The 18,570-nt window shown below is 39.3% G+C and overlaps 1 protein-coding gene across 4 annotated transcripts in view; it reads left to right on the forward strand.

Moving 5' to 3' along the window:
* LOC140483036 (echinoderm microtubule-associated protein-like 6) overlaps positions 1-18,570 on the forward strand; it is a 544,931-nt gene that overhangs the window by 251,632 nt on the left and 274,729 nt on the right. For all 4 annotated transcript variants that reach the window (XM_072580923.1, XM_072580924.1, XM_072580925.1 and 1 more), the window contains 3 exons: positions 58-163; positions 4,839-4,932; positions 5,550-5,650. In XM_072580923.1, coding sequence (XP_072437024.1) covers positions 58-163; positions 4,839-4,932; positions 5,550-5,650 — 301 coding nt within the window. The remainder of the gene's footprint in view (positions 1-57; positions 164-4,838; positions 4,933-5,549; positions 5,651-18,570) is intronic.

The raw sequence follows: 18,570 nt of genomic DNA on the forward strand, positions 1-18,570 counted from the left end.
GTTCAGTCTATAGTAGATTGATGTTTATATGTTAACAGTAACAATATTTTTTGTTAGGTTGGACGGGATCCATCAATTCACGTTTGGGATACTCAAACTCTTAAGTGTTTGTCATTACTGAAAGGACAGCACCAGAGAGGAGTATGTGCCCTTGACTTTTCATGTAAGTTACTTCTTCAGCATTTGTTCCAAAGTCTAATAATTCTTAGAAAATGATTTTCAATATTACAACAGGTCTTTCAATTTTAGTGGAACTAACTGAATGCTTGCTCAATATATTCACTGCAGAAAAGTATATTTGTGTGCCCATCTTCCTCATCAAAGGAAAATATAAACTTCCCCACAGTGCGCTTTTCTCAGTTGGAACCTGTAATGTTTCACCTGTGCATGGATTAAGTAACTAATAGTACAACATGGGAAATAAGCAGGGCCATAAATTACAGTATAGCTGTTCCCTATAACATTGGAATTCTCTAAAATGAAATTTATTTTCTTACATTGTTCAAACCTGCATAGTTCCAAGCTATACCCCACACTATGCCAAAAAGCATTGGACTGCTTTGCTCCATTATAACAGTGATTGCACTAAAAAAAAGTAATCCATTGGATGTAAAGGATGTCTTAACGTTTGAGAGGTGTTATAGAAATTGAATTCTTTAACTCATCGAACAGTGCAGCACTAAAGGAGGCCATTTAGTCTACAGATCAGTGTCTGCTCTTTAAAGAGTAATCCAATTAGTCCCACTACCCTGATAATTTGCCAGTTCCATGAAATTTACTCTAAATTTGTATCCAGTCCCTTGTGCAGGCTACTGTTGATTGTGAATCCATGAGCCTATCATTTTCAAATCATAGCCATCTATACATAGAAACATTTCTTCTCATTTATCTTTCACCAATCATCTCAAGTCTGAGCATTCTAGTTACTGCCCTTCAACCACTGGAAGCAATTTCTCTTTACTTATTCTATCTCAGCCTTTCATGATATTAAGTTGTTCTACCAAATCCCTTTGGACTGTAAGGAGAACAATCCCAGCTTCTACAGTCTATAACCACTATGGTAAGTCCCTTCTGTATCCTTTCCAAAGCCTTTATACCTTTACTTTTATAGTGGATACCTCTCTCTTAAAACCCAGGGTTCCTTTTTTTTAACTGTCTTTTTAACCTGTCCTTACACCTTCAAATTTGGGTACATGTTTCTCTTGCCCCTTTTATCCCGTAAGCTTCATTAGGGAGCATTACTGGCATAGTGAATGCCATCGGATTAGTGGAGACATGGTTTCAAATCTCACCACCAAAGTTGGTGGCATTTAAATTCAATTAATTGATTTAAATATGGAGTTAAAAGCTAAAAATGAACCCACCATTTGTCATTGTGAAAACAATCTGGTTCACTAATGCCCCAAGTTGGTTCTATATGCGACTCCAGGCCCACAGCGATGTAATTAACTCTTAACTGCCCTTAGAAATTATTTAGCAAACCAGTTGTTTCAAAGTCAAAGTGGACAGACTACCCAGCATCCACCTAAGCATCAGAAATGGCAATTCTACATCTGGCCTTGTTGACTGAAAATTCCTCTTAATATTGAGGAGCTTGTGTCAAAATTGGGAGAACTGACCCACAGATTAATTAAGCAATAGACTAATGTAGTCACACACACTGAATCATTTCTTATTAACACTGTCCCAGACATCACTACCCTCAGTAGGATCTCTCCTGTTGGCAGGATAGTTCCAGTAGAAGTCGCAACACTGTGTGCATTTGGGAGAGAGTTGCCTGGCAGTCATTAATATTGATTGTGGACCTAGTGAAACGTCATGATATTCGGTCAAACTTGGACAAGCGAATTTCCTGTTGTATAACACCTATTCCCAAACCCCACCTCCTTACTCCTCAATGTTTTACACCAATCGTAAGAAGGACTGAAGATGACAAAAACAGATACAAAAAGAAACTTCTACTGACTAAGCTAACTAAGACCTAAAAGACATAACTGCTAGTTGGGTTCTGTGGCATGTAGCGGGTGAGTCAGAAAGAGGGAAAACATACTAGTCCTCATCCTCAGCAATCTACCTGTCAGCGGATTCATCTGTCCATGACAGTATTGATAAGACTGACCACCACATGGTTTTCATGGAGAAAAAGTCCCATCTTCACACTGAGGACAACTTCCATCATGTTGTGTGGCACTACCATTATACTAAATGGATAGATTTCAAGCAGATTTAGCAATTCAAAATTGGGCATTCATAACGCACTATGGGCCGTCAGCAATAGCAGCAGATTTATTCCACCACAATCTGTAATCTCATGGTTTAATATATCCCCCAATCTACCATTAACATCAAACCAGGAGATCGCCTCAATGAAGAATACAGCGGGGGCAGCAAGGAGCAGCATCAGACATACCTAAATGTGGCATATTAATCTGATGAAGCTACAGTACTGAATTGCTTGTGTGCCAACAGGTGATACAAATTGTGATAGAGAGAGCTAAGGGAACCTATAACCAATGAATCAATCCTGCCGCATCCAATCAGTAATGGCGAGCTTAAACAACCACAGGAGGAAAACATACAAATAGACCCATCCTCAATGATGGGAAACCCAGTGTATCAGTGTAAAATGCAACACTGAAACTTTAGCAACTATCTTCAGTCAAAATGGTTGACCCATCTCCTGAGGTCCCCAACATCGCAGATGTCAGTCTTCAGTCAATTCACTTTACTCCTATGATATCAAGACAAGATTGAAGGCAATAGTACTGAAGACTTGTACTCCAGAACTAGCCACACCCTTAGCCAAACTGTTCCTATACAGCTGTAACATTTGCATTTACCTGACATGGTGGAAGATTGGCCAGGTGGGTCATGTCCAGGAAAGTCAGGACAATTCCTACCCAGCCAACTACTGCCCTATAAATCTATTCTTGATCAGCAAAGTATTGGGAAGTGTTGTCCATATGGCTATCAAGCAGCACTTAAAGAGCAATAATCTGCTCAGAAACAAAAACAGAAAATGCTGAATAGTTCAGCAGGTCTGGTGCCATCTGTGAAAGGAGAAACAGAATTAATGATTCAATTCCATTGGTTTGGCAATGCTGGTTTTGGACTGGGGTGTACAAAGTCAAACACCAGGTTATAGTCCAACAGGTTTAATTGGAAGCACTAGCTTTCGGAGCTGCTCCTTCATCAGGTGGTTGTGGAGTATAAGATTGTAAGACACAGAATTTATAGCAAAAGTTTACAGTGTGATGTAACTGAAATTATATATTGAAAAAGACTTGGATTGTTTGTTAAGTCTCTCATCTGTTAGAATGACCATGTTGGTTTCAGTTCTTTCATATGTAAATTGCAAAACTTTTTTATAAGTTGCATTCTCAAGTGAACTATATCAATTTTGGCCCTTTATCATGTTGGCCCAGATATGGAACTCAGTAATCTGCTCATTGACATATCTAGATTTTTGAAACCATGGAGCCTTGCCATCCTTGCGAAAATGTTGGAGGAGGCCAAAAATTGAACATTTTGCCCCCTCCCCAAACATGACACTTGCCATTTTCAAAAAAGCAGGAATAGAGGTAGATTGCATTTCATGTACCAGTCTTTAGTGGATGCAGCTATCAATATAAATCTACAGCTGCTTCCAATTATCTGATTTTTGGGACCAAATGAATGAAAAATGACATGTATTGTGTAAACCTTTTGGAATCAAATCTAGGTATTGTGGATTACTTTGGATGGCTCAGTTTATGCAGCTTTATGAACAGTTTAGGCCTATACTCTGGAGTTTAGAAGAATGAGGGGAGATCAAATTGAAGTGTTCAAGATGATAAAACGTGTGAATAAAATAGACATGGAGCAGATGCTTCCTCTTGTGGGGCATTCTAGGATGAGAGGTCTTAGGATAAGGGGTAGCAAATTTAAAACAAAGTTGAGGAGAAACTTCATCTTCCAAGGGGTTGTAAATCTTTGGAATGGCTACCCCAAAGTGCGGTGGATGCTGGGGCAGTGAATAAATTTAAGGAGGAGGTCGACAGATTTTTAAATTGGCAATGCGTTGAAGGAATATGGGAGAGAAGGCAGGAAAATGAGGATGAGGAGCATATCAGCCATGACCGAATGGCAGAGCAGACATGATAGGCCAAATGGTCTAATTCTTCTCCTATATCTTGTGAACTTTGCATTATTGCAATATAAACAGCAATTGCCTGGTCCTAATCCACAGTTTCTGCTGTCTTAATCCAGTTTCTCTACCAGTAAAAGCAAAATATTGTGGATACTGGAAATCTGAAATAAAAACAGAAGAGTCAAATCCAAACATTAACCCTGTTTCTCTCTCCACAGGTGCTGCTAGATTTGCTAAGTTTCTCCATCACTTTCTATTGCAAGTTTCTCTTAGAAGTTTGACAAGAAATGTAATATAATAATGTACTCCATCCTACCTTCCAAAGTTAAAAAAATGCAATGGCTGTATGCAATATATATATATAAATGTAAATTGTGAAATGCCAAATAAAATAATTGCCTTGAATATTATAATTCTGGAACTTCAGTTAGAAAGCTGGTTTTCAGCTGTCATTTATTTTTCAATCTTATTGTTTATAATTTAGCCATAATTGGAGAATAGTGATTTGTATCATTATATATCTAAATACCTCCAATACCTTTAACGAAGGTTGAATATTGGGTAGCATGCTAATAAGTGCATTATATAGTTATTGCGCTAGTATTTAGTATTCTATGAAGCAATAATACATGCAATCTGAATTTTAAGTTACTTTGCATTTCTGAAAAGTAAGCAATACATTTTATTGACATTTCCATTAATTTTGCAGCTGATGGAAAAAATTTGGTGTCGGTTGGTTTGGATGACAACCACACTATTGTAGTGTGGGACTGGAAAAAGGGAGAAAGACAAGCAACATCAAGGTTAGCACTTGATATGCTTCTTATAATACAATATACTTGTCCCGTGTACTCTATTGTAGGAATACAGTGAAAAGCTTTTACAATGTTTGCCTTCTTATGGTGACATCTTAGGTAAAAGTACATAGATACAATTTATATATACACAGAGGGTAAAAAGTAGCTGCATTACTTAGAGTTGAAAAATAAGTTTAAAAAAAAGCACAACATTAAAGAGTTGACATTACAGTAAGGTAGGAAATTTTAAATAAACATTATAGTGTAGCAGCTCAGCGCAGGGGCCTCTGCACTGGTCTGACCGCTGGCGCCATACCCCAGTCCAACAGCCATCCTTGCTCTGCTCCAAGGTAAGTCCCAGGACTGCCTTCCCAGCAAGAGTCTCCACCCGTGACTCGCTGCTTGCGTGATATTCCAGGGCTGCTTCCCCACATGCTGCTCCAGGACTCCTTTCCTGCACTGTTCTGGGGCTCACAGCCCACGTGCTGTACACAATTCTCTGAAATTCATGAAATAATTCACAATATTTCTTGAGTAGTTTAGGTGAATAATAACTTATTACTGTTCATTTTATTTTTTAAATGTCTATTTTAGTAATGTGATTTCATTTTATTTTTTCTTAGAGGACATAAAGACAAGATTTTTGTAGTGAAGTACGATCCGCACCATGTGGACAAGCTTGTTACTGTTGGGGTAAAGCATATAAAATTCTGGCAACATACAGGTAACCTTCCATTTACCTGTTTTTTTTCCTCCAAGTTCATTTTGCTGAATCTATTGGGAAAGGATTCCTATTTACACCAAGCTATTTCATAATGAATGATTATTTAATGTAAACTTGTATTTAGTTCATAATGAACTATTGAAACAGTCAAAGGAGATTTGGGACAATGACCTACCTGGTGCTAATTTTAATGCACTTCAACAATTTTTGAAATACTTTGAGTTTTTTTAATCTGTTTGTAAGCAGACTTTACACAGATCTAAGAGTTTTTCTTAATGCTGAAAGAATTCAGCAAAATAACTCTGTCAGTCATTGGATGTTATTTATAGTAGAATTTAAAATCACACTGAAAGTAAGGACAGGTTTTGCCTTCACAACTGGTGGTAAAGGACCAGAAAGAAGGAAGGATAAAATGTTAAAAATAAGTACACCCAACCTACTATAAGCAAGATAAATTAAATTGAGGTAGGGGATGTCCGAGTAACTCAGTCTAGATGCACAAGTTGGTGATTATAATACTTAAATGGGCACTGTTCCTCAGATTCTTATAGACAATTAAGTTTAACTGTAATGGGTTTGGTTTTCTAAAACATGGGAAACTGCATAGTCGAAGGGAGGCTGGAAATACAGGATTCAGTAAGTGCTTTTCCAGCACAGTTTATGGGCCAATGGGAGTAGAAATGTTTTTCTTGCCTTCTGTAAAACCTTTTGTGGGAATTTCTTTAGCCCCATGATCCCACCCACCCTGCAACTTTTCTTTCCACTACAGCGATCCTCCCTGCATATAATTTATGTGCCTTGTTTCATCAATATTATTGTAGCCAGGTATCACCACTCCATACCAACCCCCAATCTTCTCTGATTTGTGGTCCACTCCCCCAGTAGCTCCACTTCAAGCCTTCCGTTCAAAAGATAGCTAGCCTCTTAATTTGGCTGCTAAATTGGATTCAAAATGGATTTATCTCAAGGACAGATTTTTAAACTTTCTTTCTGTCAGATACTTTAGACTGTGCGTGCAAATGACAGCATTGATGATACCAAGACGGTCTCTCCTTCTCAATCTGTCTACTTGTCCAAGGAATGGTACCCCTCAGGTTAAACTGCCACCAGTCAAGTCTCTCTAATGATCGAGCAGCCCTGTGGTCCTCTAGGACTGTGGCAACTTTAACTCTCACCACACTGTCATCTGCATCTCCACAATCAGTTGGTAGCTCAGTTCCAGGACCTTCCTTGATGGGTAAATTGCACATTAAAATCATCACCTATGCCTCAGTATCTTTGAGTATGAATGTTTAAATTTTTTTTTTACGATTCTGGTAATCAAGCCCATCTGTACATTTGCTGAAGCTTCGATAGTAATGTCATTGTTTTTATCATTTGATAGATAGTTATAATATTGTAGATTACATTAGCATCTGAGCAGCTCTTTTGTTTTATTAGTATTTATTAGCCTTCCAGATGAATAAGATGTTTTGATGCAGAAAAATAGATTTAAAAGATTCTTGCAGTATAATTGGTGAAATTCCCAATTTTATTATCAATACTGAAAAGCTGAATACTTTAGATATTTTTTCACGTCTTCAATCCATTCCATGACTGCAATTTGCTGTCAGTGATGTTTCAGACCTGCCAATCGAAAACAATCTTATCCTAGCTAGTTTTCTTGACATGATTGAATGCTTTTCAGGACTTCCTTCTATACCACCTGTATATACTGATTGCATTCAATGCTCAGACACGTTTTCCTGGCCTTCCTTCACGATGTGCATAAGAACATTGTGATTAAAGGTGTATTTAAAAAATTACTGTCATTTTAGATTTGGAATTTAAAGCAGAAGTAGGTGGACTTTGCATTTATTTGAAGGTAATTATATTTCAAAGTCCAGAAAGTCATCCAGAACAGTGACCTAAATACATTATTTCCAAGAAGGCATATGACTTCAGACAAGTGCCTGAAAGGACACCTATAATGTTAATGGATAGCATACTTACACTGCTGTGTTAGCAAAAAGAATGCAGACTATTAGTTGATCTTTTGACTTCTGTTTCAAAGAATTAGGACTTCAGTTCAGAAGATTGAACAATTTTCTCCTAGTAGTAGAATCAAGTTTAGTTCAGGGAAACCAATCATTGTAGCTGACGTATTGCTAATTCACAGAGCTTTCAAGCTGAGAGAGTTTGAATAGAAGTCTTCAACTTGTTAGAAATGGAAAAGCCCTGGCCCAAGGAATTGTGAAAGAATCATGCCAGCAGATTTGGAAAAGATTCATATACTTTGTCAGCAATTCAAGGAAAAGAAATTGGGAAAAGTCAGTTAAGTGAAAGTTTAACTACTTGAGATATGAGTGATATTTCTCCAGAATTTAGGCTTCATAAAAAGGATAGTTTCTGGAATCATTGAAACTTTGGTTCTTTGTTGGTGTTAGTATCTTTCCAGTGTGAGTATCTTTCTAACTATCTTAGGAGTATATCTTTATTTATCTATTTTCTTTTGTGTAATAAATTTGGGTTCTATTGTTAAAGGGTATTTGCAGCCTCATGTGAATATGTTTCAAACATTAATCACCAACTATAAAATATTAAACAAATGTTTAATCAAGTTAGGTTTCATTTAGGGTTATGAGTTGTCTTGCATTACTATTATCTCGGATTACGACAGCATTTGCAGTTCTCTTAATCATATTTCCTGTGGGATGAAGGTTTATTAGCTTCCGTAAAAGAGAATCACCTTCTTTTCTGCCATATTCTGCCACCATTATTATTCTGTTGATTATATGATGATTTATCACATTAAATGTATAAGAAAACTGTGCTCTGATTGGATACTTTAACTTACTGCAACTGATAAGAAAATTTAGTCTGTTTCAGAAATTACAAAGTTTCCACCATCCAGGAGGTGAAAACATTTACTGTTGTGCATAGCTGTCTAAAGTGTGTTAAGGCCCAAACATTGGAATATCATTCCCATGTTCCTGGAATGAATGTTTTCCTTTCGTAATTTACTAACTTACTAACATAGCCTTACTAACCTTTTTGTGATCTGGTCAACAAATATGGTACTTAAGTTACTTTTTCTGGTTGTGTAAGTAGAACATATTAGTTTCAATACAAAACTGTAGGATAGTTAATACCTTTTAAGTGATAGAGATGTACAACATGGAAACAGACCCTTTGGTCCAACTCATCCATGCCAACCAGATATCCCAAATTAATCTAATCCTATTTGCACGCATTTGGCCCATATCCCTCTAAACCTTTCCTATTCATATACCCATCCAGAAGCCTTTTAAATGTTTCAATTGTACCAGCCTCCACCACTTTATCTGGCACATTCCATACATACACCATCCTCTGCAGTTGCTCCTTAGGTCCCTTTTAAATCTTTCCCCTCTTACTTTAAACTTATGCCCTCTAGATTTGGACTCTGGGAAAACACTTTGTCTATTTACCCTATCCATGACCCTCATAATTTTATAAACCTCTATCAGGTCACCCCTCAGCCTCTGACACTCCAGGGAAGATAGCCCCATCCTCTCCGTAGAGTTCAAGCCCTCCAAACCTGGCAAAATCCTTGTAAATCTTTTCTGAACCCTTTCAAGTTTCACAACATCCTTCTGATAGGAGGGAGACCACCAAAATCCCATAGTATTCCAAAATGGCCTAACCAATCAATTATTGATAGAAATCTTTTTATTATGTTGCAACCACTAGATGAATCCACAGCTGGTCCAATACAGTTCATTGAGTCTCTTTTTTAATTGGTATGTTTCAAGTTAAAATGGACCAGCAGCTAAGCTTTTGGTTAAACAGGTTAAAGCTTAACATTGCAGAATGTTCCCTAAGAATAAATGAATAATTTTATTAACTGTGAAATTAAAGATACTAAGATTAATAAAATGCAGGTAAGATGAAAGCATACTCATAAACAGGAAGTTCCAATAAGTCTTTATGTTATGTTTCTCAATAACTCCTTGTAGTATAACACCAGGGCCCATTGCTTGAGTTCCTTCATGTTGAAATTAAGAGATTATTCCTCGACGTCAGATCCAGCTGGTCTGATAGATTCTGGAGTTGAATAGTTTGAAGTCGCTTGCTTAGGTAGATATAGTAATTATAGCAGGCTTTGAGATAGAGAAAGTTTCCTGTTACTCAGTAACACTTTAGTTGTAGCACTTGCTGACTGCTGGGAACTGCTGTTTAATTCTGAAGCAAACCTTTCTCTTTAGCTAAGTATTGTCTTTCCTGAAGAAGTTGCCTTTCAGTGTTCTTCCTGGGGGGTTCTGGTTTCACAGCTTTACATTCAGATCAAACTTAATAGCTGCATAATGTTTGATTCATGTAAATATTTAATGAATCATTGTCCCACAAAGCAAAGTCAATTATGCTTGGATTAGATTAGATTACTTACAGTGTGGAAACGGGCCCTTCGGCCCAACAAGTCGACATTAACCCTCCGAAGAGCAACCCACCCAGACCCATTCCTCCACATTTACCCCTTCACCTAACACTACAGGCAATTTAGCGTGGCCAATTCGCCTAACCTGCACATTTTTGGACTGTGAGAGGAAACTGGAACACCCAGAGGAAACTCATGCAGACATGGGGAGAATGTGCAAACTCCACACAGACAGTTGCCTGAGGCGGGAATTGAACCTGGGTCTCTGGCGCTGTAAGACAGCAGTGCTAACCACTGTGTCACCGTGCCGCCCTCTTGCCTGTCTCTGAAGTCTTTAATTTTAACATTTTCAAAAACCAATTGTATTCTATATAGGAGTAATTGAATTCCAAATAATTTCCTTTGTGGTTGCTATTCAGATAACCCATCATTCAGCCTGCTTTTTGGCTGGCTGAAGTGAATCAAGAAGAATCGACCATGTAGTCTTTGGCAGCCACTTTTTTACATGCTGTGTCTATTATTTAAAGTGGAAACATTCTATCTACTTCTATTTTATCAATTCCCTTCAAACTTTTATATGTTTCTATAAGATCCCCCCTCATTCTTCTGAAATCTAATGAATATAATCCCAATCTACTCAGCCTCTCCTCATAAGCCAACCCCCTCAGTCCAGAATCAACCCAGTGAACCTCTTTTGCAACCCGTCCAGTGCCAGTACATTCTTTCTCAATTAATGAAACCAAAACTGTACATAATACTCCAGGTGTGGCCTCACCAGCACCTTGTACAGCTGCAACATTACCTCCCTGCTTTTAAACTCAACCCCTTTACTAATGAAGGACAAAATTCCATTTGCCTTCCTAATTACATGTTGTACCTGCAGACCAACTTTCTGTGATTCATGCACAAGGACACCCAGGTCCCTCTGCATAGCAGCATGCTGCAGCTTTTTACCGTTCAAATAATAATTTTTTTTACTGTTTCTCCTGCCAAAATGTTTGACTTCACATTTATTAACATTCTATTCCATATGCCAGATCTTTGCCCACTTACTCAATGTATCTGTGTTCCTTTGCAAAGTTTCACAGTCCTCTGAACACTTTGCTCTGTCACTCATTTTAGTGTCATCTGCAAACTTTGACACCGTACACTTGGTCCCCAACTCCAAATCATCTATATAAATTGTAAATAATTGCGGTCCCAACACTGATCCCTGAGTCACACCACTAGTCACTGATTGACAGCCAGAATAGCACTCATTTATTCCCACTCTTTGCTTCCTGTTGGTCAACCAATCCTCCATCCATGCTAATACTTTACCCATAATGCCATGCATCCTTATACAGCAGCCCCGTATGCGGTACCTTGTCGAAGGTCTTTTGGAAATCTAGATACACCTCATCCACTGGGTCCCCGTTGTCCACCTTGCTCAAAATGTCTTCATAGAATTTCAAACATTTTGTCAAGCATCACCTGCCCTGCATGAACCCATGCTACATCTGTACAATGGGACAATTTCTTTTGAGATGCCCTGCTATTTCTTCCTTGATAATAGACTCAAGCATCTTCCCCACCACAGAGGTTAAGCTAACTGGTCTATACTTCCCCATCTTTTGTCTACCTTCCTTTTTAAATAGTGGCATCACATTTAAGAAAGAATATCAATTTTTTTAAAAAACACAATTATTATATCAAAGAAAGGAGTGCTGATTGCTTGGCAGGTTTCAGCAACATGAGTGGAATCTTATTGGAGCTTAAATGTCTTGGGCTATGGCAAGTAATCTGGGAGAATTATGTGAAAAGTATAACAAGATCTTTCACCATATCCAGAGTAATTGGCCAAGATGGCAACCTTGAGCAAGGCTGACAGGTTGCAGTACTATGGCGTCTTCTGTTAGGCCAAGGATCGACTTTCCTCTGCATGACCCTGTCCATCAGGATCTCCAGGTGCCTGTCTGCAAAAAGGGACACAACATTTTCCTTACCTTCCATGTTGGGACAAATGTTGCAAATCATGCAAGGCAACTGTAAACTGATACTGCTTGTCCAGGTCCACAAAAGCTTTTTAAAAATGTCACATGCTCAGGATGCCAGTCCAATCTGTGGTATTCTGGCAGCAGCAAATTCTTCTGCCTAAGATGAGTGGGAGAATTGGGCTATCATTAGAAGAGAGGGTCACCATAGGGTGGAATGTGTAATTAATAAGGCAAATTTGAGACAATAGCATGGGAAAACCTGCTTGGCTTCACGGAGAGAAATGTTCCATGAAAGCCAACAAAATTGACAGCCAATAATAAGTAAGATTCAACTCCATGATTCTCTATTCAACATTATTTGTGATATTATTTTCTCTTTATGACTATCTGGGCTTGACTCAGTTTTAGATACATTTATAACCTCCCTCTGTGCCTCTCTTGGTGTCTTCCAAAAGGCCTGTTTATGTATTTGGCACTGCCTCATTACATGGAGCATTCTTAATTGATCCTATTGCTTCCCTCACAACTTATCCATCCCATTGCTGACTGTGTTAGCAGATCAGCTGTAACCTCTCCCCTCTATACCACTCTTGAGAATAACCACTTAATTTGATTGAACCCATTTGACCAGCTGCCTCACTTCTTTGTCTGCCCCTTACTAACCAGGCAAGACTTCCTTGAAGGTCCTATTTCCTTTGCCAGAAACTCACTTTCTAGTTTCTCCTCTATCTCCCCTTACTCTTGTTGGAATCATCTTGTCTCTGACACTTGCCTCCTGCACGCTTGACCTTATTTTGATAAGAGTGCTGTCTGCCCAACTTCCCTTCCTGGTTCTATTTTAGCTGATATTGTCAATGGTCTTTTCCCTTCAGGTTCTGTCCTTCTCTCCTTTAAATCTGTAATCATCATGCCTTTTCTTACAAAGCTAACCGTTGGTCCAAATGTCATTGCAAACCACTACTCCATCTCAAATGTCTTCTCACTTCAAAATTCCTGAAGGTGTTTAATGCTCCAAAATTTGAGCATGTTTTCCAAGCGTTCATGCTCCAACTCTTCTTATGATGTTTCTGCTTCTGCCAAAGGAGCTCTTATCATAGTCAGAAATAAAATTCTATGCAATGTAACAAAGGCAAGCTAATTTTCCACATCTTTCTCAAATATTCTACAACCTTCAAATGCACTCCAATGCACTCCATCACCCTGCCTGCTTGGTTCTATTCTGAACAAAAAAATTATAGCCGGAGAATTACGTCCTATGGTTTTTCTTTCCATTCTTGCACACTAACCTATGACGTTTCCTAAGATTCTTTCTGACCTCGGCCTTCCTTGTTTCTCATCATATAGTAGTGACAACACAAAAAAGCACACCACATGGTTTTACATATAGGTAAGGGTAAAGTCACCACAGCCTTACTAGATCATGGAGCTGCTTTCTCATTAAAGAGAGATAACTGGCGGTGGCTTAACCTGAGGGTCACTACACTTCAGGCAGGGGGAGAAGTTGAGAAGGAGAAACCTTTATGATAACCTTAGTCATTGCAGGAATTGAAGCCCCACTGTTGGTGTTGCTCTGCATCACAAACTAGCCATCCAGTCAGCTGAACAAAACCATTTTTGCATATAACATGATAACATATAGTTCTTTCTCAATTTTGCCTCTACCTGGCTCATTGAACATGTTCAATGCTCAGTTAAACATAGTCTCCATTGTAAGGGTACATATCGAAAGATCAAATTGGAGCAGTTTGACATGGTTCCCCATGGGAGACTGGTGAGCAAAGTTAGATCTCATGGAATACAGGGAGAACTAGCCATTTGGATACAGAACTGGCTCAATGGTAGAAGACAGAGGGTAGTGGTGGAGGGTTGTTTTTCAGACTGGAGGCCTGTGACCAGTGGAGTACCACAAGGATCGGTGCTGGGCCCTCTATTTTTTGTCATTTACATAAATGATTTGGATGCGAGCATAAGAGGTACAGTTAGTAAGTTTGCAGATTACACCAAAATTGCAGGTGTAGTGGACAGCGAAGAAGGTTACCTCAAATTACAATGGGATATTGATAAGATGGACCAATGGACTGAGGAGTGGCAGATGGAGTTTAATTTAGATAAATGTGAGGTGCTGCATTTTGGGAAAAAAAATCTTAGCAGGACTTATACACTTAATAGTAATGTCCTGAGGAGTGTTGCTGAATAAAGAGATCTTGGAGTACAGGTTCATAGCTCCTTGAAAGTGGAGTCACAGGTAGATAGGGTGGTAAAGAAGGCATTTGATATGCTTTCCTTTATTGGTCAGAGTATTGAGTACAGGAGTTGGGAGGTCATTGGTTAGGCCACTGTTGGAATGTTGAGTGCAATTCTGGTCTCCTTCCTGTCGGAAAGATTTTGTGAAACTTGAAAGGGTTCAGAAAAGACTGACAAGGATGTTGCTAGGGTTGGAGGATTTGAGCTATAGGGAGAGGTTGAATAGGCTGGGGCTGTTTTCCCTGGAACATTGGAGGCTGAGGGGTGACCTTATAGAGGTTTCTAAAATTATGAGAGGCATGGATGGGATAAATAGATAAAGTCTCTTTCCTGAGGTGGGGCAGTCCAGAATTAGAGGACATAGGTTTAGGGTGAGAGGGGAAAGATGTAAAAGAGACTTAAGGGGCAACTTTTTCACTCAGAGGGTGGTACGTGTATGGAATGAGCTGCCAGAGGAAGTGGTGGAGGCTGATACAGTTGCAACATTTAAAAGGCATTTGGATGGGTATATGAGCAGGAAGGGCTTGGAGGGAATATGGGCCGGGCGCTGGCAGATGGGACTAGATTTGGTTGGAATATCTAGTCGGCATGGAAGGGTTGGACCAAAGGATCTGTTTCTGTGCTGTACATCTCTATGATTCTATGACTCTAAGTACACTATTTGGCCCCTTGTGCCTGATCTGACATTCAATAAGATCCGATCTATTTATGTTTTGAATTTCACGTTTTCATCAATGTCAATACTCTTTGATTCTCTTATTTAACAAGAATTTCTCCATCTCTTCCTTAAAGATATTTATTAACCCTTCTTTCCATTTTCTGGGGAAAAGAGTTCCAAAATTGCATAATTGCCGGAGAGAAACAATATCCCCTCCTCTCTGTCCTTAAATTTTAAGTCACGTCTCATAGTTCTGAACTCATCCATATGAGGAAGCATTTTTCCACATACATCTTTTCGAGACCATTTAGGATCTTACAACTTCAACAAGTTACCCTCACACTTCTAAACTCCAGTGGAAACAAGCCCATCCTATCCACCCTATCCTCAGACGACAACATGTTCATTCCAGATATCAATCTAGTTCTTCCTCGACCAAAGGCCTGGACAATCTCCATCCACCACCACTCTCTTCTGCTTAGCTGAACTTGTTCTCTCACTGAACAATTTCTCCTTTAATTCACCTCATTTCTGCCAAGTTAAAGGAGTGGCTATGGGCACTCACATGCATCCCAGTTATGCTTGCCTCTTTATGGAGTATGTGGAACAATTCTTGTTCCAGTTGGTGTTCCAGACCTACACTGGCCTGTCCCACAACTTCCTTCGGTACTTCCAACGACTGTTTCGGTGCTACTTCATGCTCCCGTCTGGACATTGAAAAATTTGTTCATTTTGCCTCCAATATCCACTCCCTATAACTTCCATACCATCCATTTCCGATAACCTTACTTCCTTTCTTGACCTTTCTGTCTCCATTTCGGGGCACAAACTGTCCACTGCCATCCACTACAAAGCCACTGACTCCCATACTACCTTCACCACAGCTCTTCTTACCTCATGTCCTGCAAGGAATCAATCCTATTCTTCCAGTTCCTTCACCTAGGTCTTATCTGTTGAGATGACGCTACCTTCCAAATCAGTGTTGTTGACGTGGCTTCTTTCTCCTATAACCGTGGTTTCCCGCCCACTGTGGTTGACAAGGCCCTCAACCGCATCCGACCTTTCACACGTGCTTCTGCTCTTGCCCCTTTCCATCACTCACAACGACATGACTAGGAACCATGGTTCTTACTTTTCACCCCACCAGCCTCTGTATTCAAAGGATCAGTCTCTACCATTTCAGACAACTCCAGCAGAACGCTACTGCCAAACACATCTTTCTCTCACTCCATCTCTACATTTCACAGGGATCATTCCCTCTGGGTCATCCTAGTCCAATCCACAACCACCAACACATGATTTTGAGCTATATCTGCATGCTAATATCTTGTGACTCTTTCCCTAGGACACCTAAATCTCTCTGCACCTCTGTCTTTGAACTTCACGTCCTCCATTTAAGTAATACTTTGCTTTATGAGTCTTTTTGCCAAAATGAACTTAACATTTTCCTATACTATACTCCATTTGCCAGATTTCAACCACACATTCAATCTATCTATATCTGTTTGCATTTTTGTTATGTCTTCTTGACAACATACTTTCCTATCTGTCTTGGCAAATCTAGTTTACATGCCTTTGCTCCCCTCACCTAGGTCATTGACGTCAATTGTAAAATGTTGAGAACCCAGCATAGACCTCTGCGGCTTATCACATTCTGCCAATCAAATATCCATTTACACATACTCTCTGTTTTCTGATAGCCAATCACTCTTCTTTCCATGATAATGCATTATCCTCATACCTTAGGTTTAATTTCCCGCAATATGTATCAAATACCTTCTTGAAATCCAAATACATGGTGGCACAGTGGTTAACACTGCTGCCTCACCAGAGACCCGCGTTCATTTCCCGCTTCAGGCACATACTCCCTGTGTCTGCGTGGGTTTCCTCCTGCAGTCCAAAAATGTGCAGGTTAGGTGAATTGGCCATGCTAAACTGCCCGTAGTGTTAGGTGTAGGGGAATGGGTCTGGGTGGGTTGTGCTTCGGCGTGTCAGTGTGGACTTGTTGGGCCAAAGGGCCTATTTCCACACTGTACGAAATCTGTAAATCTGCAGGTTCCCCTTTATCCACATTGCATCTTACTTGTTATGGACCAGATCAGGCTCCTCAAAATGTAGTAAAGAGATAACCTAGACCCTAACGTTTATATTTGTTTCAGACAAGTGTAAAATGCTGTGTCCCAGATGTGAATCGATTGGTCCACCACCAAGCTCTAATCAAAACACAGTTTATTCTTATGGCACAGTTAAAGTACAAGAAAAGGCAAATGAACGTTTTTAGAATACTTAACAAGATAATATATTAGTTAACCACTAATCATCATCTGTTTCAATATGGGTAGTATCCTATAAACACATCCTTGGCAAGACAATTTAGCAAAACAGTTAAGGTTCTCATATGCTGCATCTCTTCAATCCGGGAGAATGAGATACTGAAAGAAATTAATCTGCCTCTTTTTATTTCTAAGAGTAAGCCTCTCATCCAAAACTCTAGCTGCAGAGAACTCAAACTGTTTGCTCACCAGCAGCAGAAACTTCCTCACTAGCTGAAAGCAAAATTAAAATGTTTTCTGGGTCTGTGTGAGGCCTTACCCAACTGACTTATGCTTCTTTTGTATAAATTTTAAAAACCCTCAAATACCTCCAAACTGTTTAGCAACTACCTATCTGAAGCAGACATCCTGGCACCACTGTGGCAACATTTCTCTGCAAGAGAAGCAGCACCGAACATATCTCTCTTAAAGGCACAGTACTGTCATGTACTCCTTCAAAGAATTCCAATAAATTGGTTAAACTTCTTTTCTCTTTGATGAAACTGCACTGCTCCTCTTCCCAACTAATCTGATTTTTCTAAGTGTGCAGGTATAATCCCGATAATGGCTGTTTCTAACCCATTCACCATGACAGATATTAAGCTAGCTGGGCTATGGTTTCTTGTTTTCTAATTCTGGATTAGAGTGGTGCTGGAAAAGCACAGCAGTTCAGGCAGCATCCGAAGAGCAGGAAAATCAATGTTTCAGGCAAAAGCCCTTCAGGAGAAAAACTTCTTCAAGGCAGGCATCCTTGCAAGAGGATCCGCAGTAGGGTTAAAATCAATGAGGTAAAAATAATGACTGCAGATGCTGGAAACCAGATTCTGGATTAGAGTGGTGCTGGAAAAGCACAGCAGTTCAGGCAGCATCCGAGGAGCAGGAAAATCGATGGAAATGTTGATTTTCCTGCTGCTCGGATGCTGCCTGAACTGCTGTGCTTTGCCAGCACCACTCTAATCCAGAATCTGGTTTCCAGCATCTGCAGTCATTGTTTTTACCTTCTTGTTTTCTAACAATGGGGTTATATAAAACTACTTCCAGTCTCATGGAACCTTTCCTAAACCAAGAGAATTTTGGAAAATTTAAAAGCAAGGTATCTGCTAGAACAATAATTGATTATCCATAAATTATCCTAAAAATTTTGCATTTTAGATATTGGATTGAGATGTTCATTGGCCACATCTTTTAACATTTTAGGAGATAGCCCACTTGGACCTGAGGACTTGACAGTCCACTGCTCCATCAATTTGCTTATTACTGCTTCCCTTATGATAGTGATTTCATAAAGTTTCTTTCTGCTTTTTATTTCCTGACTCCTGAGGGTCAAGAATTAT

Source organism: Chiloscyllium punctatum, chromosome 11 (assembly GCF_047496795.1).
Source record: "Chiloscyllium punctatum isolate Juve2018m chromosome 11, sChiPun1.3, whole genome shotgun sequence".
NCBI classification, from domain to species: Eukaryota; Metazoa; Chordata; class Chondrichthyes; order Orectolobiformes; family Hemiscylliidae; genus Chiloscyllium; species Chiloscyllium punctatum.